Source organism: Phalaenopsis equestris, unplaced genomic scaffold (genome assembly GCF_001263595.1).
Source record: "Phalaenopsis equestris unplaced genomic scaffold, ASM126359v1 Scaffold000761, whole genome shotgun sequence".
NCBI lineage: Eukaryota > Viridiplantae > Streptophyta > Magnoliopsida > Asparagales > Orchidaceae > Phalaenopsis > Phalaenopsis equestris.
The window spans coordinates 995,331-1,023,218 of record NW_018165201.1 but is presented as its reverse complement, the minus strand read 5'-3'; the positions used below and the strand labels follow the sequence as shown (position 1 = coordinate 1,023,218).

General features: G+C 34.8%; 1 protein-coding gene across 1 annotated transcript; it reads left to right on the top strand.

The window, feature by feature from the left end:
• Positions 1-6: 6 nt before the first annotated feature.
• LOC110030869 (probable E3 ubiquitin-protein ligase ARI7) lies at positions 7-27,022 on the top strand. The gene is made up of 15 exons (XM_020733819.1): positions 7-342; positions 5,656-5,780; positions 6,905-7,007; positions 7,479-7,569; positions 19,942-20,114; positions 20,206-20,310; positions 20,394-20,482; positions 23,786-23,893; positions 23,980-24,070; positions 24,154-24,243; positions 24,377-24,424; positions 25,479-25,550; positions 25,656-25,755; positions 25,836-25,962; positions 26,728-27,022. The coding sequence occupies exons 1-15, from the start codon at positions 169-171 to the stop codon at positions 26,981-26,983; spliced, it is 1,752 nt and encodes a 583-aa protein (XP_020589478.1). The 5' UTR covers positions 7-168; the 3' UTR covers positions 26,984-27,022.
• The last annotated feature ends 866 nt before the right edge of the window (positions 27,023-27,888 follow it).

The following is a 27,888-nucleotide window of genomic DNA, read 5'->3' as shown; positions in this document are numbered from 1 at the left end:
TTTGTTGTTGAGCAAGATTTCTCTTCCCCATTTCGTGCGCAATTCGGACTCTATCATACGCGCCTTCGGCGAAAAATTTCCGAATTCGGCCGCTGGATCCTGTATTGATCTACCCTATTCTTCTTCAATTTTCGGTAACGATAGGGTTTTGGGATTGGGTCTGTGAGGATGGAATCGGACTACGAGACGCACGATGCCAGCGACATGGAGTCGATGGAGGATGACTTCTACAGCGAGGAGACGACGACGGCGGGGAACGAAGAGGAGGAAGACGAACAAAAGTATGGTTTCAGCGATAACGAGTCGGATGAATCGGATGAAATGGTTTCCGAGCGTCTGCAGGTAATGAAAGAATTCAATAGGGAGCTTTCTGCTAAAAGTTTATTGTTTTGTATGATTCGATGAATCTGTGCCACAAAGGGGTTTTGATGTGGGAAGGGATTTTTAGTTTAAAGTAACGGTGCTTGCAAATGATGTTTCTCACAGTTAGGTTTTTTGTTATTTTGTGATGTGTCTGATTTGGAAGAAACCTGCGGATAAGGAACTCAAAACTTGATATATTAACCTTTCCATAGGCCGAGTTTTGGTTATTTTGCTGCATCCATAGTTCAGTTAGCTGTTTGAACTAATTGGGTTGTTCGCTGACCTTAATTAGATGCGGATCCTAAAATGCATCGCTGGATCCCACCATGTAAAGAGTTGTGTGAGAAGAGAGACCGAAAGAGATAACATAAAAAAAAAAAAAATGAAGAAGGGGAAAATCTATCAAGAGCTTTTATTGTTGAAGGAGTAATTGCCCTCTTCATTGAATCTCCATACCTCGTGGTGACCACCTGTATTTATAGATTGGATGAGCTGAGATATGCTATGTACAACACTATACAAGATCAAGAACAACAACAACAAACTTCTATCTCACTAAGTGTGGTTAGCTACATGAATCTTTTTTCTCCATTGTGTCCTATTAAGTGTCATATTTTCATTTAATTCTAATAAATTATATCTATATTTGCATAAAAGGAATGACCGGAGGCTATTATACGAGCCCCGACTATCCCTCATGCGCTTAAGAAGTACCACACCCTACACTTGGGAGGAATCAAACCCTAGACTAGAGGAGACTTACAACTGACAAGCAGATGCCTGACCAATTGATCTGTATATATATATATATATATATAGATATTCTCTGTACATGGTATGACTTCGTGTATGGTAGCTAAATGTGTAACCTAAATGTCTTATCAATCGATTCACATTTAAGATTAGCTTTTACTCGGTTATTGGGAAGATTGGCATAATTGACCTTACTGGATAAGAGAACTTGTTACCAACCTTATTATGGACAACTTGCATGATAGCATGTTGCACTTAACTAGCTAATAATGAGTTGAATTATCTGCAATCGAGCAGAAGCTGAACTAACTGATAGATCAATACATCTTAGTTGAAAAACATGGCCAAATTGTCTGTTCGAACTATTGTAATGATTCATTCGTTCGAATCAGTTGATTGGCTCTTGCCTTAACCAAAACCCAGTTTAGGGATTTTTAATCATACTATTTAATTTTTTGATTATCTTACCAGTTTAACAGTGATACCGTGAGAAAAATAAGAGAATGATAATCTTTGTTCAATTTATTAATAAATTCATTTATGATTCTTTAACTTCCTCCTGATTTGTGTATCTCATTGTTCATCTATAAGTATGGGTGAAAGTTTCTCGTTAGGTTATCCATATCCACATGCTGTTTTTTTTCCCCCTAAGAATTTCCTACCTTCATTATCGTTGTTGTGAAAGTGGAGAATGCTTTTGAAGATAAGATTATGATTCTAAAGGCTAATCTCTTGGAGCCATTTTTGGTAAGCTAAAGTAAGAAAGGGTGTCAGAGAAGAAAGAAATGATAGTGAGGCTAGAGAAAGGAATAACTAAGATTCTCAAGAAGGGAACTTCTTCTAGTCTTTCCGCTATTGATTTTTCACATGTTTTGGAGGCTTTACCAGCGATGAATCTGCCAACATCTGCTCTATTTTTGGGCAAGTCCTCAATTCTTGAGGTGCCTTTGCAGACCTAGTATCCTCTTCTAGTTGAAGGGGCTGCAACACAATTAGAGTTATCAACTCCTCAATATCGGTTGGATGAGTTTAAAGGAATGAGTGTTTTGTCCATCCTTGCTCAGATTGAATCTGGGTCATAATGTATGACAACATTTTAAATAATTAATTTGTGAAACCAATTTGCTAATTATGTTTAAGTTTGTTTTCATTCTAGTTCCTTTAGCTATCCATGGTCAGCCCCTTGGATTTGAATGAAATTGATGCTCTTGAAGAAAAGGAAATCATCCTTAAATCAAGGAGCGAAAAATTTCCTATTGAGGGTATGATATATTTTGAACCTTCTTTGTTTTGAATTGACAAATTTAGATGTTGATGATTGCACCATCTTTGTGGCAGGTGTTTCTTTTGATAGTTGAGTTTGAACTGAGATGTGGGGAAGTGAGGAATCTGTTAGGGCACTTAGTTTTGATACTAATAAAAGTGTTACTTTGCTTCCAAGTGTGGGAACTTTGGAGCTACATGCATTTACTTCAATCTTATCTCAGATAGGTTTGAGTACTTTGAAGAATTCTTTGTTGAGCTGAATAACTATTCAACTTTTACTCTGGGTAAGATTGAATTGCTTCAACAATTGTTTGAGTTGAAAAACTCCTTGGCTAGTTGCAGAAAGAAATGCTTGGTATGAGTGACCGAGTGTTTTAGAGGTATTTGGAGTCAACTCGCTTGGCCCAGTTCATGATGGGCTGCTGACTCGTGTTGAGGCAGTTGATAGAGAGTAGCGTAATCCCTCTTCAAGTTATTTTAAAACCTATTATGCAGTTTTTCTTGCTATCAATGTAAATAGGAATGAAAGCCTGTAGGCTAATAAGGTAAATCGTAGTGTAATGATTTTCATGAGTTGAACGAATGCAATGTCCATTTATTACTATGAAATATTTTTTTTTTATTTTAATTTGGTATCTATAAATGTGTCCTTGTTGTTGTCACATCTCAGCTGCCCCCTTTAGAATTAAGTAGTGGTGTAGCAGACGATGACCCAATCAAACTCTATTTTCACTAATACTCATACTGTCTTGCATAAATAAATACTAAGTAGGTGGAAGATTGATCTCATTCATCTGTCATAAGTAGACACTTGCATTTCATATTCTCAATCATCATTTCATATCAAATCAAAAAGGTAAGCATGCAGAAATAAATCTCAAATCATGTTTAAAGTTATTAAACACAACTATGAAATTGCTCGTACCCCGAAGTTGTTAAAAGTTATCCAAAATCTTTACTATTTAAATTTCTTACAAACCTCAAATCACCTAGCTAACTACCCTTATGCTCTTTATCCCTCTCTGAAAAATAACATTATATTGGGTGAGATACAGACTTGGTGAGATAGTCAACACTAAAATAAAATTTAATATACATGAAAATAATAATATGCATGTTAGTTAGTGTTTAGTATAAGTAAAACCTTAATATTACCATGCTTAATGATGCTTAATACATAAGAACACATAAAACATAAAAGTAAATGTAAGAAAAGCAGTGGTCAATGCAAATCAAACTGCTAGTGGCAATATTTTTAATCATCCAATACGCAATATTTTTTATACCTTTTTTTTATTTTTACTTTTCATTCTTATTATTTAATTTTTTGATTTAGGAATATTAACTTATATTTGCATATGTTTTGACTTCTCATTCCTTGAGTCATCACCTAGACCATCGATTATAATAAATATTGCTGAGGTTAGTTGCCCTGAATATAACACTCTTTAACGTTCTTGTCAGATGCCAAATGGTCCGCTTCTTTGTCAATATCGAGTCGAAAATTCAATTCACTTTTCTATCAAGGCTTATCTCAACGAAATGTCTTACCTGTGCAGTTCATCAATATATGTATATGTATAATAATATTTATGATATTTCCCTGATTGTTTACTTGTTAGATTGTTTTTATATGTAATCACTACTTATCCTTATGTATCTGAACAAATCATTTATTTGACATGCACAAGAATACAATCAGGCCAATAAAATCAATAATTTACATTTAAACTTGCTTTTTTGTGAAATATGCAGATACCCAACTATATGAAGTAATTTCTATAGGCCACTTATTGGTGCCAAACTGCTGATTACACGATAAATTAATATGCCAATCAACCATAGTAATTAATGACTCTAATATTACTTTTACTTCTTACTTTTTCACATGGTTATCTCACCTAGGTTGTTGGTTCAATCTCACGATGTTGTTTCTTGGGTTTTTCTCGAGTTTGTCGTCTAGTGCATATAACCTGACATCATAAATTCCCTTAATCTTTAAGAAAATTTTAAATTAAATTTAATTTAACACATTAAAATCTTTAAAGTAACTTATCTTCATTCATTCTATAAATGTACAACTTGAAACAAGCTTCCTTTCTTTCTCTTATTCTATTTCTCCAAATTTTCCTACAGCCAAAAGCAGCTTACAATTGCAGATTTGTCCAAATTGAAATGCACAATAAGATTGAAAGGAAGAATAATTAACTAAGTTTACTGAAATTATTTAAACATATTGTCTATATAAATATTTATCTTAAAAACCACACCTCCCAACTTAAAAAATCTCTGTAATACGTGAGATTTTATTCACAGGAGCCTTACCCGAGGTTCATAAGTTTTCAATTTTGGCTGTAGATCAGTAATTAGGAAATACTAGATTTTGTTTTAAGTTTATTGAATTTATCTTTTGTCTTTTATATATATCCTTAAGTCCTATTTTTAAAGCTAAATTATAAAAAATGGTATCACTATTTTTGTTTCCAATCACGATGAGATCACCCAATGACTGTTTGTGGTAGAACTCGAGCCATCTGGTAGAACTCGAGCCATCTGTGAGTCATGCATTGCATGAGGGAGGGCATGGGGTTAATTGCTCCGTAGAAACATGGGTGATTTTCTTAGAGATGCAGGGAACTTTTTGTTACCTGCAAAATATTTGTAAAGGAAGTCATCCATCATCCCATCCATAAGTTCCATGCTTGTAACAATTGTTTGTAGGTCTCATTTTATTCTTTAAGCATGAAGCTAATAAGTACTAAATAGCTCATGTAATGGCATCCCTTATCTTTAAAAGAGAAGAAATGAGTTTTAATGTCCTCATAAAAATGATTATATAAAATTTTCAACAGTATGATATCAAGGTATTAGCTAGAAGGTTCCAGCTTCTTTTACTTTTGGCCTTTCAGGAATAATTTATTGGTTTAACTTCTATCTAATTTCTCTTCCTCTGCTGAATATGATATTGCTTGCACAAGTAATGCTACATAACTATTTGAGGTTTGCTACTTCAGATTAGTGATACAGTTATGTAAACAGAGAATTATTTTATTTGGCATGTTGTTTTCTTAATCTTTTTGGCAATCTCAAATGTTAAGGGTGATGTGTTGTCGCTTGTTGGTTGCAATTTTTTCCTAAGATCCATTTTACTCTCATGCTTTGATGTCACCTACTTACGCAGACTTAGAATGATTTATTCTTTGTTTTTTTCTTGTACCTTATATGTGCTAGCTTTTTCTTCAATTTGTTTTTTCTTTTTTCACATTATTTCAGCAAAACTTTACTATATTGAATGAAACTGACATAAGGCAGCGCCAAGTGGATGATATAAGTAATGTATCAATGGTACTTTCCACTTCAAGGGTTCATGCATGTCTTCTTCTCCATCATTTTAACTGGTAAGCTTTTTCTAGTAAAAGCGGTCTGGTTTTGTTCTTGCATAATGTCTATTTTCCCCTGTTTTTTTTTTCAATTGATTTATGTACAAGTTCTTCATGCTTAGTGAAACGCTTGATACTTTCTGAGCTACATTTGATATTTTTCCATTTCTTTCTGGTGATATACATGGATAACACTTGGTTAATTCTTTTTCACTTCATTTGCATGCCTGTAGAATGAGCAGTCCTAATAATTTAGTTTTTAAAATTTTTGTTTTTTAAAAAAAAAATTGATATTTGGCAGAGCTAAATACTGATTTCCCATGCGCTAGGCCCCATGATGAGAGCCCGCACCATGTGCCTAAATATTTGAGAACCCACGCCACCAGGGATTGAACCCGTGACCTAAGGGGACTTACAGTGAACCCCGCCAACCAACAGGCCACGGCTTGCGGCACCCATATATATATAGTTACTATGCTAAGAGATCAATTTATTCGACATGTATGGTGAGCGGGGTGTCACTTGTTTTTTAAATTAATGCTCCCTTACCTTGAAGGCACTGGTATCAGGGTGCTAAAAATGAGGATGATAAAATATTGAATGAGTTCGAGCATTGAGAGGTCAAAACTGCTTAAAGCTAAATTGAGTATCATAAAAATGAGGATGAGTTAGATGCATGATAAATCTAGAAAATGATAAATTGAGGAACGATTGCATTAGAGGATAGTGAGAGACTATTGATTATAAATTGAAGAGTTATATGTTTTGATTGTGCACGGCAGAAGGTAGAAAGTGCATATATATTAGATTACTAGATAAAATTAATGTTTAGGGATTAGGAAGGAAATTATTTGGATCTTAGATAACCTTGATAGAAGTTGTTCAAAAATATTTACCTAGAATAAGTTTTGTGATCTCATGCAGCTCTAAGGAGGAGCAAATGAAAAGTGATCCTGCATAAGAGCAGGATGATGATGTTAGTGCAAGAGCATTAAATGTCTGTTATCTGATATTATTTTTTTTATTTTATGCTGATTTATCTGTATAAGAAAGGGAGACTGTTGTTGATTTCCAATGCATATTTCCTTGTTCTCATGACCTTGAAAGAATTGATTAATTAATCTTACGCTTGCGTTGTACAGGAGCGTTAGTAAGGTGCATGAAGAGTGGTTTGCTGATGAAGATACAGTTCGGAGGGATGTAGGCTTGTTGGGGATGCAAGTTGAGATGCCTAATACTAGAGAAGTATGTTGATAAACTAGAAAGTAATCAATTTTTCAGTTTTTATTTCGATATTGCAATTTATTATTATTATTATTTTTGTTATTGTCCTTATTTTAATAATATGCATAAGAAGTATTAGTAGTTTTGATGTTTGCAATCCTTGATTTTTTCTTTAAAGGATTTCTATTAATATGTCCTCTAAATAAAGTAATAAATTTCTACTGAATTGATATTCTGGATCCTGAGTATCCTTTAATATGCATTTTGTAAGAAAGTTATATGAATTTCAGCTTTTCATTTATTTAGGATTGGATATAAATTATATTCTTGAAACATTTGGCATGTGGCAACTGTCATCTTTTGTTTATGATTAGAAGTTGATGCTGATGCAGTGGGTATTTAACTATGAAATGAATATTAAGGATTATCTTTTGAAATGTACTCTTTGCAATTTTGTTTATTTGAACTTGACCGAATTGTTTACCTTGTCAGCTGACATGTGGAATATGCTTTGAAGTTTTTCCTCGGAAGGCGATGTGCTCTGCAGCTTGTGGTCACCCGTTTTGCCGTTCATGTTGGAGAGGTTTATTTCTTTTCTCATGTTAAAGCTTATTTCTTATATGAGTGCAATTTTTAATTTGGTCCCTGTAATTTACTTATTTGTTTGGTATTCTAGCATGAATGGTGTAAAATTTTTGAAATAACTTGCTACAATGGTTCATAAATAATAGTTTCATGAGATTCGACATTTGCCTGGTTATCGGTTACGAGTTCTACTTAACTGTCCTTCATTTTGTCTTCATTTAGTTAATTCTTGAGATTAACTTGAGTGCAATTTCATTTAGTTTATTTCTTTTCTCATGTATGCTTGCAATTTTTAATTTGGTCCCTGTAATTTACTTATTTGTTTGGTATTCTAGCATGAATGGTGTAAAATTTTTGAAATAACTTGCTACAATGGTTCATAAATAATAGTTTCATGAGATTCGACATTTGCCTGGTTATCGGTTACGAGTTCTACTTAACTGTCCTTCATTTTGTCTTCATTTAGTTAATTCTTGAGATTAACTTGAGTGCAATTTCATTTAGTTTATTTCTTTTCTCATGTATGCTTGCAATTTTTAATTTGGTCCCTGTAATTTACTTATTTGCTTGCTATTCTAGCATGAATGGTGCAAAATTTTTGAAATAACTTGCTACAATGGTTCATAAATAATAGTGTCATGAGATTCGACATTTGTCTGGGTATCAGTTACGAGTTCTACTTAACTGCCCTTCATTTTGTCTTCATTTAGTTAATTCTTGAGATTAACTTGAGCAAATTTCAATTGTTTCTTGTCCTCGAGGTTTTATATGACGATGGTGCAATCGTAGTACTCATGTAGGCTTGCTTTATTGAAATAACATTTTGCTCTTTGAGTAAGGGTGTAAACACGTCGAGCTCAAGCCACCCTCAGCTTAAGCTTGAGCTTGATTAATTTTATCGAGCTCGATCTTAAGTCTACGAGTTCAATCTGGCTCGCAAACTGGCTTTTTTAATATAAAAAAGTGAAAATGATTTTAATTTTAAATAACTTTATAATAAGTTGACAATTAGAGTGAACACTTAGGAGATAAATAATAAGAAATCACCTAGTATACAATAAAAAATATTATTTTCTTAACATTTTAATACCTTTAAGATAAAATTTTGAAATTTAATATATTTTGAGTATTTTTTATGTTAATATTTTTTAAACAAGTTGTCTCACGAGCTAACGAGTCGAATCGGGGCTAGCTTGAGTTGGCTTGTTAACTCATCGAGCTCAGTTCACGAGCCACTTATCGATCTGAGCTCAAGCTGGCTCATGAATCAGCTTGACTCACTTGCACCCCCCACTCTTGAGTATCTATTTGCCTATTTTCCTATATTTGATAACCTCAATATTTATTGTTTGAATATTTGTACAGGCTTGTTTTATTGAAATCCTTTTCACTTTGATTTTAACAAGCTTATTTGGAGTATTATCATAGAATTTGACTAGATCTAAAGATCTTCTAGGGTTGAATGGACAAATTAAAGTGTCTTTATGAGTTTGATTTATCTTCATAATGCAAAAGTAGAGCATTGCTTCTTGATTTATCCATTTTCTTGTCTTAGGAATAACACTTTATATTTGCATAGACTTTGACTTAATCCATTTCATTAGGTCATCACCCATCCCGTCAGTTATATCAACCACTAAGAAAAGTTGATCATCTCCCAATATAACACTTATCAACGATCCCCTAATACTAAATGGTTAGTTCCAATTATATTTTATGTGCAGTTTGTCAGTACAAATGGTTAGTTCATCAGCACAATAGTTTACCTATCACAACACTCGTGTTATTCCCTTGATCATTTTACATGTAAAATTTAGGTTCATATATAATTGTTGTTTATTTGAATGTACCTGCAAGTATTTCACTTAATGAACATGCCCAAGAATATATAATAAAATCAGTAAAATTAGTAGTGCCTACTTAAGTTTGTTCTTCTAAACATATGCAAGTACTTGACAATTTGAAGAAAATTTTAAATGCAATTTCATATACGAATATGTCACGTATCAATCTTTTAGAATTTTTTTAAACACTGCCGTTGCCGGTCCCAAGCCCGGATGAGAAAAGTGGAGGGTTGCGTTAGGTAGTCGACAGCCAGCGTAAAACTTGTCGAAAAAATCATGACATGAATCCTTTTGATCATTGTGTAAGTGCTAGGGCGTCCCCTGGAAGCGACGCGCTGTATAGCCTGAATACAGTGAAAAGTGTGCAAGGGCCGCTACACCGGCGCCCGGGTGTAGTGTTAAATAAGCAAGGGTTCCCACATTACGGGCGAATGCGGGTAAAGAAGTTAGTCCATGAAACTAATGAAACTAATATTAGGATAAGATCTTGGAATTTCAATTTTAATTTGATGAGATAATTACATGTCTAATGTCTTTTTTTCTATATATATAAGTGCATACATATTTAAAATTTAAAATAAAGATAAAACGTTATGCGAGGATATCCTGATACATTTTGAATCAAAATAGGGCTATTTTTTGTCTTTATAAATTATTAGACCTTAATATAATTAGATCATTAAATAATACAACTAAGCTATTAGATAAATCTGTCTAAACTATCATAATATAATTAAATGATAAAACATCCATAAGTATAATAATTATAAAAATGTATAGTGAATTCCCAGTGATTTATTTGTATTATTTAATAACTTAACAATATTGTTTAATAATTTAGTTATATAGAGAAAGCACATGATATACCAACAAAGGCTTAGTTAAGCTTAGGTCTAAATCAACCTAGACCTAAAACACATCACAAATCTCTGTAGGTCGACTTAGACCTAAAGTTTTCTTGGGTCATTCTTAGGTCTAACCTACACTAGCTCTAAACATGAACCATTCTAAGTCTAACCTAACTTAGACTTGGTTCAACTTGCCTTAGGTTATAATTTTGAATTATAAATATTTTTATTTTTTATATTTTATTTTTATTGAATAAAATTAGGCATGATCCTCAAATTAAAAAACAAATTGTCATGCAAGCTCTAAAACTTGAGAAATTTTGTGTACGTAAGACGTACGCAGTGCAACATATGTCATGGAGGTTATTCAGAGGGTATTGAGGGGTTATATCTGTGTTATACCCCCTGTAAGCTCTATGTAACTTATATGTACCTTCTAGTAAGTGTCGCACTTTTGTTTTCATATATTTATAAGTTACAGAGAGTTTACAGGAGGTATAATTTAGATATAACCACCCAATACCTTTTAAATAACCTTTCTTACGTACGCTGCATACATCTTTAAGCACAAAATTTTCTCCTAAAACCGGCTAGGTACACTTTAGTAAATATCCAGTTAGCAAGGGGCAATTCTACACAAAAATACGGGGGCTCTGGATAGTTTGCTTCCAGGAATCCACTTCCGCGTCTTCCCAACTCTTACCTTCAGCGCAGAGTAGTTGATGGTAATGGCCGTCTGGTAAATTGTCTGATACTGCTTTTTTCTTCTTCTTGGTTTATTTTTGTTTGTTTTAAATCTGTAGAAGAATCCGTTCCTAACCTAATCTCTCTTTTCTGTCAATATCTCAAAAAATACATAAACATAATAGGTTTCTGGAGATTTGAGTTGATTATTTAGGGAGATTTGGCTATGTGATTCTAGTTTAAGGATTCTATCGGCAACGGCATCTTTAATGAGATATCCTCACTGTAGAAAACCATATTCCGAACGTTTTCTTTTCGTTTTAATATGAAAACAATTCAATAGGGAATATAAAGAAATGTGTTTACTGGAAATGCATTTTTACCAATATTATGATTTGTTGGTATATGTGCTGCAATATCTATAAGTTTGCTTATTTTCTGATTGAAGATCTGGGTTTTGATAGTAGCAGGGCAACTAAACGACTCCATTTTTGTTATTATAGTCTTATTTTCATTTGCATTTCTTATCATTTTACCACCTATGATGTATGATACTGATTGTTTAGTAAACTCTTATAGCAGTTTCTCATGATCATAAAGGGGATATTCAGAAGGTATGAAAGATGGAATCCTGTGCACCCAACAATAGGTTTGTTTTGGGGCGTGGGGGTTGGCATTGGCTGTGGCATTGGATGGGGTCCTGGGTTTGGTCCTGAGGTTATTGGCTACGTTGGTGCTGGCTGTGGTATAGGCTTTAGTGTTGGTGTCACTGTTGCTGGGATTGGGATTGGCCTTCCAGTGAATGGAGTTGAGCAAATCCCACACAATGGTAAATTTTTGCTTTATTTGTTCATGCTTTAAATCATGAGAGATTATGCATTGACTTAGATGCCCTTGAATTTTCTCTGATTTTGTCCACGTTTAAACACTTGATATTATTTGTTGAGTTTTTTATTCTGAGAAGAAACTTGAGCTAGAGAGATTAATTTGCTCTTTTTAGTCTCTGTTTATGAAAGGGTTGCTTTATGTTTCATCTCTTTAGAATGAAATTCATACATTGAGAAGTGATTTCTTATGTTTTCTTGGTTTATCTTGCATCCTTCTGCTAATCTTTTTCTCTTACGAAGCTCAGGATTATATCAGATTCATTTGAATTCTTAAATTTCTAAAGATATCATATGCATTCCATTCAGTGGAAGTGGTTTTAATTTTAAACTGAAAAGATGAATGATATACTTGAAGCACAAATTAGATAGACTAAAAATATGGACAATAAGAATAGAAAGGTTGAGCTACTAAATCACAAGTAGTTTTCTTTTTGAACTTTTTGAAGGAAATAAATTATTTTTGCAAGTTTTGTAGTGTAATTTTACATAAAAGTTTGGGGTGCAATTTATATATAATAGTAGTTATGGATAGAATAAAGTCGTCTTAGATGGTTTGGTCATATTAAACGTCGACCATTAGATGATCCGATTAGGAGAGTAGATGTTTTAAATTCGACTTGTGTTAAGAAAGGCAGAGGTAGACCTAGGAAGACTTGGGCTTATTGTATTAAAAATGATCTTAATTTACTAGAACTAAATGAAAATATGACACTAAATAGGACGCAATGGAGAAAAAGGATTCATGTAGCCGACCCCACGTAGTGGGATTAAGGCTTTGTTGTTGTTGTTGTTGTTGTTGTTAAATCACCAATGATTATCTTACCAGAATTGACAGAACAACATTACAATGAGTTCTCCCTCTAGGCTCGCCTCTATCTCAACACCTAGTTGTCAGTCAACTTTTTGAAAATAAAAAAATTGAAAATACTTTTGAAATTTAATTTAAATATAAGAGTTATGTAGTTTGAGTTTTGAAAGTAGTGTGTTTGAATTTTTTTTAAAAAATGAGATCAAATGAATTCCATTAGTCTAATAGTTTGCATAATCGTGTCTGATACATCGAATATTACACATTCCTGAAAAATGAGTGTATATCTTGGCGATAGACCAAATCCTACAAACTAAGAGATTTGTGACATCCGTTTGACCTGCGAACATTTTATGTGTGACCGACAAGTTCCCCTATCTAATACAAATATTAAATAGGGTTTATTTTACTTGGGTTCCAAGTTCTCTATAGAGGCAAACCCCTATAGTTAATTACATCCCAAATGACTGGGGTCACTTGAGAAAACTCTCGATAATAATCAGATGAATTAGTTTTCAAGATTTCAAGGTTTATATTTTCATGGTAGGATATAAAAAAACAAATAGGAGTGACTCAAATATGAACAATTATTTTTAGGACTCCAAAGGAAGAAAAATGTGGGGATGTCATAGATACTAAGGAGAAATCTTAATTACTTCCCAAACTATCCTACTGTGTGACTGCATTTTGGAGATGATGTTATTCAATTGTTAAATCCTGATAATTTTATTATTTGGGACTTACATTTGTATAATATTCGATTATGCAAATAACCCGCAAAGAGATGAGGGTTTACTTCATAACGAACGACAACCTCAGAACCTAAAACGAGTTATGACTTACCCTGCACAACATGGTTGTACATGAGCCTAAAGAGGGTGTGAGGCTTTACGTCGCGCTGGGCGAGCTACCTCGAAGTCATATGAGTTGTTATTATGCTAAGAAAATATAATGCTGAAGAAGATCCTCTTTTCGCTCGATCCATGCTCATCGCCGTGCTGCCCACAAAGTTGGCTCCAAGCTCCTGTTGTAGCGATTACTCTAGGGTTTAAGGTTCAAAAGGTTTTACCATATGTGTTTCAAGGTTTTGGTTTTGCATGCAGAATAAGCAAATTGCAGGTAGATAAAAAGTACTTGAAAAGTAAAATGCATTAAAGTAAAATGATGTAAATAAACTGTAAAAGCGTATCTGACATCTGCTACTGTTGCGTAATTAATATTGTGAGCATAGTATGATTTGCGTCAGATTTAAATAAACTTGCTAGAAAAATAAACAAGGCGAGAAAACCCAACACGAAAGTTAGAAAAACGAGTCGTAGAAATCACAAGCAAGGGAAACCATTAGCCACATATGAAAGACCATGATTGAGTGTAAGACATTTGTAGAAGTGAGGGCTCAAAGCTGGACTGTGTGCTTCCCGATTTGAACAAGAGTTACCAGCCCGATAATCTATGGAGGGAAGTCCTTAACCTCAATCCAAGTGATTAGCCGTGGACCTTTATAAATTTTCATTGAAAATTTCTTTGATTTTCATGCAAAAGCTGTTGTTTAAGTCTTTTTTATGCAAAGTTCTTTTTAACATGAAAAAGAGATTTTTGTTTTATTTTATAAATATTTTGTAAAATCGTGTAGTCCACAAGCTAGTCACTCTAATCGTGTTATAACTACCGACAACCTAAGAACGTTGGGGGCAACGATCCCACCAAGAATCGACGAATAATATCATCGATCCTTTCCTCTCCCTTTTTGAAGATCCTTGAGGTAAGAGATACTATTCTAATAATCTCACTTCGTATCTCTCGTTTAAGCAAGTATAAACAATGTCGTTATTGCCCTCGCCACCTAGACCCTAGATTTATCCTAGTCCGGTGATCTATATGTGGTATTAACAAATATCTTCAATTGCAGGAGGATTTGAGTGTAATATTCAAGTTTAAATCCCGGTGCACTGGGTTTCACTATAGGTCGAGTCATGACAGAAATTCCACTATTGATTTAATTAAGGAAACATGAACTACGTCTCGGTGCATCCTCATGTCTAATGTCTTAATCAGTTTGTGAATCTGGGTCAAGAGTTTTGTTTCATTATTCATTCGAAAATTAGGTAGATGAACGCTTACTTAGGATGTGCTTCTAAAATCTAGGAAGTCTACACTGAAAAATTAGGTAGACAGACTGTCACTTATAGTGTGCTCCTAAAATCTAGAAAGCCCAGACTGAGAATTAGGTAGATGGACTCTTACCTAGGGTGTGTTCCTAAAATCTAGGAAGCCTACACTGAGAATTATGTACATGAACTCTCACCTCGGGTGTGCTCCTAAAATCTAAGAAGCCTACACTTTAACTTATGCTCAAAGTGATTTAAGGTGTTCTACCATCAATTAAGTGTTTTCCAACTAATCCTCAAATATTCCTAAGTGTCTTCCAAGTAATTAAATCAGAAATTCTCATTTTTATTTGACTTAACAAATTAACTAAAGTCAAATTGACTAAAGTAATAAAACAAACAAAAAGAGAAGGTTGACCCACTTTCAAAACTAACAAGTCCAATGGGGAAATAGCAAGTGAATCAACCTAAAAGCTTTTAAAATTTTTCAACAACTGTAATTAAATACTCTTGAGAAGAGTGTTTAAGTTTGTTCCAAGACAGTGTTTTGATCGGCCCAAAAGTCTTCCAATTCAGTAGGAAAAAGAGATGCCCAAAAGTCACCAAATAGACTCAGAAAAGTGCGACCCAAAAGCCACATAATTGAACCAAAAAGGCAACCCACAAGTCACAAAATGGACCCAAGAAAGTGCAACAAAACAAGCCTCTTAACAATCCCAAAAACTGTGCATTTAAAGGCTTTAAAATCAGTGTTTAAGGACTCCAAGATCAGCCCACAAAAGTACTACAAAACTGTACATAAATTATCCCAAATTGATCCCAAATTGACCAACAAACCCCAAAACAGTGCCGAAACAATGCCCAAGCTACTCTAAAATCAGCCCACAAAACACCTAAAAAATAGCCCTTAAACTCGCCTCAAAACAGTGTGCAAACCTCTCCAAATCAGCCAACAAATGCACCCCAAAACGATGCCCAAATAGCGTGTAATCAACCCAAGAAAATAAGTTTACCGGATCCAAGATTGCAGCAAAATCAGCCCAAAACAGTCCCCAAAACATCATTTAATTACCTTCCAAATAACATTAAAACAACAAGTAAAGCCCCCCAAAATCAGCATTTAAATGGGGCACAAAGCCCCTAAAAAAAACAGTAAATGAATCAACACCCAGGTGGCATATAAAGCCTCAAAAACCAGCAATTTATAGTGTCTAAACAGTGAAAAGTCGAGGCAAAACAGTAAGAATGATAAGCTAGAACGACACCCCAATCCTTCTTCAAAACAATGATAATAACGAGCAACCGACCAAGAAGAATCAAATAAAGATTTGCATGTATACCCCACAATTCCTATATGTTAACATATCTCAGAACTAGACTTCAATTCTTACATTTATACCACCAAAATCTTTCATATTGCATCAAAATATCACAATTCTATCCTTAAAAAGTTGAGATACACCTTTTCATGTAAATGCACAAAGATTGAGTGGTGCGCATGTAAGTATGGTTGTTTAGGTGCTAGGAATGTAAATACCTAAGAATTGTGTGGTATGTATGTAAATTTTCCACCAAACAATTTAATCAAGGCAAGAGCTAGTGAAGTCCGATTGATCGGATCAATCAAATCTTTAGGCCGAGTATGAAGGGCTGACGAAATAAAACTGTCTAAGTTGGTTTAAAGGAAAGTAATGAAAATAATTCCCTAAATCTAAACCAAACCAAATCATGAAAATAGCAATGTAAATCAGATCAAATAAGTTTGCCAAGTCTGTGATAAGGAAGTAGCAAAAATAAATCAATTAAGACTTCAATATTCCTTAAAAGCAAAACAAAACTTTGAGACTTCACTCAAATACAAAGCAGGCTGTAATTATGAAAATTTTATTAACATGAAGGCGTAGAAGCATCATCATTTATGAGTAAGAGAGCTTTGTGTCCAAATTATGTTTCTTGGCCAAACGCTCGAGGAATAAAGACAAAAATTAACTTTAATAAAAAAAGATATATAATCCCAAAGGATCCTGCACCAATGCTTTGTGACGTTAGGATAACTCGAAATAGACCGTGAAGATATTTGCAAAGAATGGATTACCGTGAGTTTTAAATGGGGAATGCACAACCCTTCAGCTATGAGCTAGATCCAAATCTGAAAACCTGCACTTTGAGCAACTTCGATGTTACTTCTCCTTGTAATCCCAGGAAATATTGTTCCACTTACAACACGAGTTGATATAATGTTCTCCTTGTGTTTGCAAGAGATGAAAAACTGAAAGAATGTCGTGCAGAGCTAGTGCAACGCCACAATCTGCTCTCCTTACTCTCCTCTGCTTCAACTGTTGCGCTTACAAGGACGTGACGGTGACTCCAGAATGCTCGTCTCTTTCTTCCGTGTTAGAGAGAGAGAGAGAGAGAGAGAGAGAGAGAGAGAGAGAGAGAGAGAGAGAAGGTGGCGGGAGTCACATGAGCGGGCGTTGAAGAGGAGTGATGAGTTTTTTTGATCAGGAGAAGAAGAGAGAGTCGGATGAGGTGTTTCCGTGAAGAAGGATCGTGGGAGAAGGTAGGGTGAGTCGAACGGCTGTTCGACGTGAACGCGAGGGAGAAGTGAGGGCGTCGGTCGCTTGCGGGAGAGGCGCTTCAATTGCGAGTGGGAGAGGGGCTTCTTCGGTCGAGAAGTCTATCGAGTGAGGAAGGTGAGCAGGAGTTTCAATCAGTGGAGGGAGTCGAGCGAGGGTTTCTGGAGCTTCGATCGGTGGAGGATGGGGCGCGCAGGAGCTTCGATCGGGAGAGGGAGACGAGTGGCTTGGTTTGTTCGGCGTGAGGAGGAGGCGGGATCGAGAGGGGTCTTGGCGCAGGGAAGAGGAGACGAGGCGAGAGAGTTGCGGTGGAGTACTTCAAGCAGGAAGAGCATGGAGGGAAAGCTTTCGCTGCAGAGGGGAAGAGACGAAGCCAAGGGCTTTGGTGCAGCGAAGAGGTGAGCAGGTGCAAAAGAAAGGGACTTCTGTGCCGAGGAGAAGAGGCGAGCGGGGTTTCAAATTCTCCAAGTTAGAAGGAGTTGAATGCTGGGGAGAGGTTGTATAACCGAAGAGACGTTACTCAAGCATTGGCGGGGAATTGCATGAATTCCATTACTAGAGGAGTTTATTTGGCATATATAAGCTCCTAATTAAGTTTCATTAAAGTGAGATTAAATGATTCATTTGAAATTTAAAATTCGAAATTGTTTAGCTCGAGTCTAATCCGAATCGAATCCGAGTTAGACCTTGGTTGAGCCCGGTCCCGCACCGCTAATTAAAAAAAATTGCATTGATTTTCGTGCTAATTGCTCGCGTGGGGAACCATAGTGATATGAGTGTCTTTTCCGGCTAAAATTGATGTCCCGGACGCGTCGACACGGTCTGTCGTCCATACAAGTTCACCGACGGTCGGGCCAAAAATGTGTCAACCTCCTGCGTGGTGTAATGAGTGCGTTGCTAAGTCACGGATGGTTCACCTAAGACTGTCTGATCCTGTAGGAACTCATTTTCGGGCCCTCTACATGTTGGTCCTTAGCCCTTGCAAGTAGAAGTTGAGTGCTTGGAACCACTCATGCGAGTTCTTCACAAAGATGAGTCAAGAAGTGGTTTGAAGTTCTACGGGAGGTGGGCTCCAAATATTTAGTCTGTTAGGATGGTCAACAAGGAACTCCTAGGGCTAGATTATGAGTTCTAAGAGTAGGAGACTAAGACCTCACTGAAAATGAGGCCAATACTAGTATACATAGCCCTAAATTGACTTATGATACAACCTTTTTGTTTTGTTCTCCTTCTAATCTTTCTGTACAGTACTTATAACTAGCACATAAACTGCTACCCATATGATCACACTTATGCCAAAAGATCCAAAGCTTCTTTACCCTTCTCTTCCTGACACTGGTTGTTGAGCGCAACAACAAACCAAACTTTTTGGGCTCTAATATTCGCAGCAGAGAAAAATAACGAGCTACAATCATATAGGGTTAATTTATTCTACCTCAATGAAAAAACCCTTCTCAAATGCTGTTCTGAAACTTCTAGCTGCTGCTCATGTAAAATAAGAGAATTAAACCGTGTTTTTTTTTATTAATTGAAACTGTAATAAATGCAATTAAACTTATTAAAATAAATAAATATATATACAAAAATATTCTTCCCACCTATTTTCTTCTTTTCTTCTCTTATTCTTCTAATTTTCCCTAAAATTCCTGCAGCAGCAGCAAAGACACATTCAGAGCTAAAGCTCTCGTTTTGACATCCAACACCCCGATCGATTAAACGCTAGTGTCGAAGCGGGATGGTATTACAGGAGAATGGAATTGGGACAATAGGAAAGGAACAAGGGAAATAAATTTAGATATATAATGGTCAACACCTTACCAATTTGCTAGCTAGATCCCTGCCGAGAATTAGAGTCAGAGGCAAGACTAGATTGGGGTGACCCACACTTTTTCAGCCCCTGGGGGTTTTTTTTTTTGAGTTTTTTTTTTTTTTTTTTTTATGCAGTATAAAAGAAAAGCAGTAGAAAAGTACAAGAAAGACTGTAAAACGCTGTAAACTGTAAAAGTGTACCTGACGAGTCTTCTTTTTCCACCACCTGAAACTCAAAATGCATGTCAGAGCATTTATGTATTATATAATTCATTTAATTAAATCACTACCTTTGATTAAAACAGACGGTTGCATGTGGGTATTAAGCGGAGAATCCAGATTGCCACTGCGCTGAAGGTGTTGTTAACAGTAAATTAATTAGCTGAATTAATTAATTAAGATCATTTAGGTAATTCAATCAACTATTTTTGTAAAACCAAATATATTAATAATTAACAAATACCATTCCATATAAAATTGATTAATTCAGATGGTATAATTTTCTAAAAATAGTTCGATTGGAATTCATGGGATGCAAAAATTAGATATATTTAAAACACAACTAGTAATTTACCTTATTTAGCCAAAACTGCCCACCCCCTACCCCGCCTAACAATCAGTTCTGCATTCGTAAGACCTCGAGGTATTGTATCTTACAGCCATAATTGTAATTCAAGGCCTACTTTCTGATGTTTATTTGGTGATGTTAGAAATTAAATTTTTTATTCCTATTTTATTTACTTTTGATAGATTGTCATTATATTCTTTTATTGGTGATAATGAAACATGAATTTTATCATTGACAGGTTATATAGGAGCAGCTGTGACTGATGGGCCGGGATGCTTGATGTTGAGATGCCCTGATCCATCTTGCGGCGCTGCCATTGGGCAAGATATGATTGATATTTTAGCTAGCGGGGAAGATAAACAGAAGTATGCTTACTACCTCCTCAGATCATACATTGAGAATAACAGGAAGGTTTGTTGGTGATTCCACATGTAATTCTCTATGTTGTTTGGCTTTATTTCTTTAATAGTATTCCAGCTTTTTTTATGCTAAATATCTGCAGACAAAATGGTGTCCAGCACCTGGATGTGAATTTGCCATTGAATTTGTTATTGGATGTGGAAACTATGATGTTTCATGTAATTGCTCCCACAGTTTTTGTTGGAATGTAAGCGCTTCACAATAAATAATTTATTTTTAATGCTTAATTTGTTTCAAAAGATTCTGAATCTTGGCAAGCAAAGCATGCAGTGTACAGAGGAGGCGCATCGTCCAGTGGACTGTGGCACTGTAGCAAAGTGGATATTAAAGAACAGTGCAGAGTCTGAAAACATGAATTGGTAGGCTTAACCACTTTTGTTTTCCTCATGTGTTTCTGTTCTCGTTTAGCCACTGCATGGAAAAGATTATCAGCATGTGTTTTCTGATAGTATCAAATTGCTGACTTCTTATTTATATTTTTGGGAAAGACTACAATATCAAAGTAGTCCCGTGACTATTTACATGGGGTCATTTTAGTTCTATAGTATATAAAAGTGTTAAATTAGCACCCAAACTTTTTCAGTGGGGGCTAAATAACCACCATTGAGGAGCTATTTCAATCCATATTAAACATTTCTGGGACTAATTTGACACTTCTATAAACTCTGGGATTAAAATGCCTCCTTGCAAAGAGTTAGGAGATCATTTTGACACTTTTCTTTTTTTGAGAAATGTTAAGTTGGCATAATCTATGTCTCCAATGCATACTTGTCCAACTGAATGAGATTCTTTAGCTGTTATTGGCTTAGTTAACACTTTGCCTGCATTTTTCCTATAAATTTATATTTTGAACGAATGAAGATTTTTGCACAGGCACATGTATATATATATTCCTTATTTATTCAATTCGCTTTAAGCCACTGTTTGTGAAATAATTTTAGCATATGTTTTCTGATAATATCAATTTGCTGATGAAAGGCTGTTGATTTTTTTAATGAAATGTTAAATTGCATCATCTTTGTTACAAATGAATTTTTGCAGAACTGTGCAATTCTTTAGCTGATTTTTGCAAAAATTAACATTTTGCATGCATTATTCCTATTAATTTATACTCTTGTTGAATGATTTATACTCTTGTTGAATGAAGTTTTTTTTTTTTTTCGGTTCTAATGTGTTTTTGATCAATTGTTGTAGCTACAGAGTTGGCCTAGGCAAGTTTAGTTCATTTCTGATGATATGGAGTTCCCTTTTAGGTCTTGCGTTATGGAACATCCAATTCATTAAGATGAAATCTGAGACAAATATGAATAAATGTTGACTTTTTTGTATTACCTATGGGTTGATTAAAAGCAAATGTGTTGATGATCTCTCTAGCCTTCTTGCTATTACTTTTTCTTTGCAAGCTAATTTGAAATTGTTGTTTACAAATATTGTTTGAAATCAATTTTTGTGCTCATTGTAGTGGACTTGCGTTTGGCATGCATCTTGGGGCAATTCTATTATGCTTAAGCTTGGTCTACCATCAACTTTGGTTTTGGGTTCTTAGAACTTGTGGTTCTCATGGTAGAAGCGTAACATCAATTTCTCAAGATTTGGGAAACAGCTTTCAAACAATTACAAGTTATATAAAATTCTATTGAAATGTGGAAGCTTTAACCATTTCTCGGAAGTTTTACCCCCAAAACAAAATTTGTCATTGAAGCCTTTTTATAGTATGGTCCGATAGGATGTTTGACGCGGGATGCTGGAGCGAGGCTTCCTGCACTGACACAGTACTCATGGGTTCTCCCGCGTCTTAACCTAACCGTTTTGTTGAAGACCGGTCGAGGGGGATTCCCGAGCCGAGCGGCCTGGGCGAGTGGCCTCCCGCACCCCTCTCTTTCCTTTTTTGCTTCTTCTTCATTTGAAAGTATTTTAATGGTTAATTTCTGAATATTTCTTGCCTCTCCACCCTTTCTTTTTGTGTGGGACTTTCCTTCTTTATTTTTTCATTTCTTTTTCATGTAAGAGTCCATTTATTTATTGTTTTCAGAGTTAGGGGGAGTTTTTGATGTGTTGATATCAGATTTTTGTGTGGAGTCCTTGTCCCCTTTGTGGGTTGTATCCAAGGACGTGGTAGTGCTCCGACCGTATCCTGATCCAAGATGATGTGTATCTTCGTCACTTTTGGCTATCCAACCCTCCTCCTTTTGCCCCATAGCCACTAGTCACTCCTAATCCTCTTCCCCAACTTCTATCGCTCCATCTCTTGCTTTTACCTTGCTGTCCAACACTTTCCAGCCATCCTTCCACTTGTCGTCAATCACCTACGACCCTCCATACTTGCCGTCCCTACAATTCTGCACCCCCTCGCTGCCATCAACATGCCTTAGCTTCCACCACCATTGCCAACCATCCCAATCCCTCCACCGTCCTTGTAATACACCTTAGAGTTTTTGCTTGTGTTGTGTATGTCGGTGTTGTTATTTTTTTTTGTGTTGTGTTGTAAACCTATTGCCCTATTAATAAAAATGTGTTTTTGTATTTCTACTATTTTCTCTACCAGTTCCGGTATCAATGTCTCTATGCCTTAGATGTGGGTACAGTTCATTGAAGTTGTGGTAATCTGAACAGTCCTTACTGAATTTTCCCCAGACTGCCATTAATCCTAGCCATGCTCTTGAATGCGTTCCCAAGTTTTTTATACTTTTTCCATTCCAAATTGCTATTTCTGCAATCCTTTTCCAAACGAAATCCAGCTTGTTTTTACCCTTGCGGCTGGGCAATTGTGGTCTGTACTTGTGTTCAGGTTTTGTTTTACTTCAGCAAGTTGTGCGGTAAAATCACGCTAGTCATTGGCTAATTTAAAAACGTAAATTTTGTTTGCTACTAAACGCGTACTTCATCCTTTCCATAACCACCTCAATAGCAACCCGCTCTGAACATACACTCAAAAAAGGAATATTTTTGCAGGACGTGGTTCCTTTAGTGGTTTTTTTCAAGCATTGAATGCATCTGTTTCTCTATTTTATATAGAGTTCAAAGTATTGAATTTTTATAAACCATCGTTTTGTTATTTCTTTTTTCTTTCTAAATAAAAAAACATGGCTCCGCCAAAAAATTCCTTACAAAATTTCTTATTTAATACTTATGAAAAGAAGACAGTTGGATTTCTCCCTGATGTGATCTAAGTGTGCCAAATGCCTAATTGATAAATATGGCATGAATGGCAAAACCGTGGACTAAATATCTGGGCAGGCACGTGTGTTTTTTTTTCTAGTGAAGAAGCTACACATATTAATGCCTTCTATGCTATGTTGTATGGATAGTGTAGCTTTAACTTATTGGTGGGATGCGACCTTATTAATTTTACTAAAAATTTGAAGTATCTGTTTCGTTTTTAAATTTAATGAGAAGCCTCCTTCTCACCTACTGACCCTTTTTTTATTTTCTTTCCCCTTCACACATGGATTTCATGTGGATGCCCAGAAATTGTCATATTCACACTCACTTAGTGTTGATTATTTTAAATCTACTTACATTGCAAAATCAACGCCACTTGTGCTTTTCCAGCTATATTAATTAAGTGAATTAATTTTATTTTATGTTGTAATACATTTTCTGGTTGTTTAAAGTAAGAAGCTGCTTGTTATAGCTTTTTATTATTTGAATTCTTGCTTCAGGATATTGGCCAACTCCAAACCTTGCCCAAAATGTAAAAGGCCAATTGAGAAAAATCAAGGCTGTATGCATATAACTTGCACGCCACCTTGCAAATTTGAGTTCTGTTGGTAAGATTCTCTGATATTGTACATAAGTGCTCTATTTTATCTGGTTTTCATTGGTCCGTTTTCTTAAATGTGTAAAATCATCAAAGGTTATGCCTCGGTTCATGGATAGAGCATGGGGAGAGAACTGGGGGTTTCTACGCTTGTAATCGTTATGAAACTGCAAAGCAGGAGGGGATGGTTGGCTTTATGCTACACATCTTATTTTTTGTGTTAATTATGATAATTTATCGGAATTTTTTTGAGTTATTTGTTCATTTCAGTATGATGAGTCTGAAAGGAGAAGAGAAATGGCCAAAAACTCCCTTGAGAGATACACACACTACTATGAACGATGGGCTACCAATCAACAAGTATGCTTTCTCACAAGTATATTTTCTCATCAGCGTTTGATTATAAATTTTCATTTTTCTTGTATCTCTTAGTCATGGTTAAATCGAAGTCTTTCTGCATTTTAAAGACTGGCATTGTCTTGTATGTTTACAGTCAAGACAGAAGGCACTTGCGGATCTGCATAATATCCAAACTCAAAAGGTATGCCATCCAATCTGCTATTCTCTTATCCTTTTGATGCCATTAGTTTAAATCGTAGGAAATGAATAGTTTCTTTAGTTGATGAAGCATCTCAATCAGGGTTATCTAGCTGAACTTATTTATAAGAGAGCATGTAAGTGCTATCTTTCTTGAATAACTGTTCAGTGTCTACTTTTCATCATACATTGTAAACCTTGACCTTGTACTGTGAATACACATGATCGTGACTGAATATTGTGATTTTTTAGTTCTTACAGAATATTGTGTATTTAGACTATAATGAAATAATTTAAATCCATCGAGCAGCAACATGCTATGCCCATTGACTCCTTTAATGCGTAGATAGTCTGACATTGTTAATGGAAGGAGAAAATCCTTTACTATATAGCTTAAAGTTGCCATTTTGGCTTATTAACCAACAGGCACGAACCAATTAAAACTGAACAAGAAAAAACTGGTTTGGTTTTAAAGTTACCTTTCATTATTCTTTAGTTTCTCTCCTTTGCTATACATGATATAAGTATTCTTTTAAATGATTGTATATTTGTTTATGTGGCACTTTTTGTTGATAACTTCAGGTCTGTGTTTAGGTTGCCTTATCCATTTTGTTTCTTACTGGCCATTTTCCTACCCTTGTCCTCTTTTGCATGTTGAACTAGAGTTTATGAAAATCCTTTTTTCTTAAAATGTTATAAAAGTAAAGAAGGTAATGACCAGACAATGACGAGAAAAGAATCATCACTGGATAGAAGAAGGTAATGACCAGACAATGTAAAGAAATTATGATTCATTTAATTTGACAAAATCCTCAGAACATTTTAAATATAATATCGAAACTTTTGTGATACCCAATGCTTTACTCATGTGAATGAAAGGACATGAGGCTCATCATACCAACACAAAGTAGTTGAGATGAGGCTCACGGCTTATGCATAGTTGTTATAAGGCTTATATGCTGCTGATGATGATTTTCTATCAACTTTTTTTATTCCTTCTTCAAAATAAAGAAAGCACTGGAATTTCTAACTTCTTTCTTTTATAATATTTTCTGAAGCTTGAGAAGCTTAGCAAAATACAATGCCAGCCAGAGTCCCAACTCAAGTTTATAATTGAAGCCATGCTACAGGTGAAAATAAATAAACTTTTTTCCTTCACTTTATTTAAACAATCTTTTTTAACGGACATGATTTTCATGGTAATGTTAGAATTAATTGAGCATTGCAATATGTAGGTTGTTGAGTGTAGGAGAGTACTGAAATGGACTTATGCATATGGGTATTATCTACCTGAGCACGACCATGCTAAGAGGCAATTTTTTGAGTATCTACAAGGTTTTTGATTGCTATCAAGTTGTATTAAGTTTCTTCAAGTCTATTCCCTTTCTGATGAATGTGTGCTGTTTGTTCTACAGGTGAGGCTGAGGCTGGTTTAGAGCGACTTCATCAATGTGCAGAGAAGGAACTTCTGGTGTATCTTGAAGCTGAGGCTCCAATGAAGGAATTTATCGACTTTCGCATAAAGCTAGCTGGATTGACTAGGTATATTTGATAAAACCTCTTTTCTCGTATAGCATAAATATAATTTTCTTTTATATTTCATTGGGGATTTCCAGTTTGTATTTGATCTCACAGTTAATTTAACTTGTGCAAAAGAGAGTCCTCATTATCTATGAAGTGTTTAGTAGGAAACTATTCTACATAAGATCAGTCTGCTGTATTTTTTTTTTTAACGCTTGCTTGCCTTTATTTATTTATTTATTTTTGTTTGTTAAAACTTTGTCTCCTTTGCCTTGCAAAATATTTTTAGATTTTCATTTACTTTCTTTAACTTTTCTTCATCTTGAATATAGTTTTGTTTTATCTTAAATTATAGCAGCTTCGAAGATTTCATGGTCATGGGTGATTAAAGAAATATTCAATTGATATTCTTAGGGGCTGTTTAGGATCAGTGTTGTTTTTTATTATATATTTAATGTTTTTAGTTTATTTTGTTTATGTTTTGAATTTAAAAAAAATATGTTTGACTATTTGATTAGAGTACGATTGTTTTTATTTACACACAAAATACTTGAAATATTAATTTGAGTGTTTTCAAAAACAGTTTAATTTATTTTTAGAAATAAAAAATAAAAAACATGTAAAAATATACTAAACAAATATATTTTATAAATATAAATAAAATTGATCGTAAAGAAACCCTTAAATTACTGCAAAATTTTATCATAAAAACGAATTTTCAACTCGTGACGATCATTTAGTTTTTGGCCTAAGTTTCTCTCTTATTTGTGTTTTTTTTTTGGACAGTGTCACAAGGAACTACTTTGAAAATCTGGTTCGAGCCCTAGAATCCGGATTGGAAGACGTCGGGCCTAATTGGCAAACCAATAGCAGCAAGTCTTCAAGCTCAAACAGCACTTCTAGCAAGAACTGTTGTGGGAATAGCTCCAGATCAAGTGCAACCACCACCACCTCGGATCACTACTGGTCGTGTGATAGGTGCACATATGCTAACCCCATCTCTAACCATACATGTGAGATATGCGAGCGTCATCGCCATTGAATCCTCCAAACACTTCTAGATCTTTCTAGATACAAATAATTCCAGAAAGTCATTTACAACTTGTGCTACTCTATAGATATCTATTAGAGTAAAAATTAGAGGAACAGAAAGGTTACAGCCATATAGGGGAGAATGGTATGATGAAAGAAGCTTTTAATGGTGAAATTTCAGTTCTAAGGCAGGCATATAGAAGTAAAATATAACATCGTCATGTATATGTGTATGTGCTTAATCTTTATGAACTGATAGAGCCAGCTTGGTCTTCTAGGGTTGTGAAGGATCACAGTATTCTGTTTTTTTTATATATTTAGGATTGTTTCCCCACGTTGTAAATTTGAAACAGATAATCAAATTAATAATTCTTTGGCTGGGATCAAAATACATTACATTGTCTTGTTTAGCTGCCTCATTTCATTATGCATAATTTTATTTTTGCTGTGTAAATGCACATTTAAAGTGGTGTCGTTTTTCTTGTTTGAGTGATAATCTATTTAGTACCTTATTTGAATTAATGGTGTCTATGAGATTGCTGTTCAATAGTTTCGTTTTATGGAGATTGTTGTCATAACTTTTGTTGATTATACTATAATTTTGATTATGCATTCCTAAAACTAATTTCTAAAGTAAATATATTTTATAAATGTATGCAATTTAACATTTTATGACTTCAAAATTATAATATAAAGTTGTGTGAAATTTTGGATTAGATTATCAAAAATGAATTCAGAGAACCCAATTGTTTATGAGTCTTGCAATCAATTAATAGTTAAAAAACAACCACCTTATGTTTGGGGAAAGAGATTGGGGAGTCTTAAAATATATTGAAAATGCTTTACATATTGCTAATAAATGTCTTATTTTGAGTTAAACTGACTGCTTGATTATCATTTTCTAATCAAGGGAAT

Excerpts from the sequence above, each read along its gene's own strand:
- LOC110030869 (XM_020733819.1), top strand. The coding sequence starts at position 169 with ATGGAATCGGACTACGAGACGCACGATGCCAGCGACATGGAGTCGATG. Across the intron at positions 24,425-25,478 it reads ATAATATCCAAACTCAAAAG|CTTGAGAAGCTTAGCAAAAT; the intron begins GTATGCCATCCA and ends TATTTTCTGAAG. Across the intron at positions 25,551-25,655 it reads TAATTGAAGCCATGCTACAG|GTTGTTGAGTGTAGGAGAGT; the intron begins GTGAAAATAAAT and ends TGCAATATGTAG.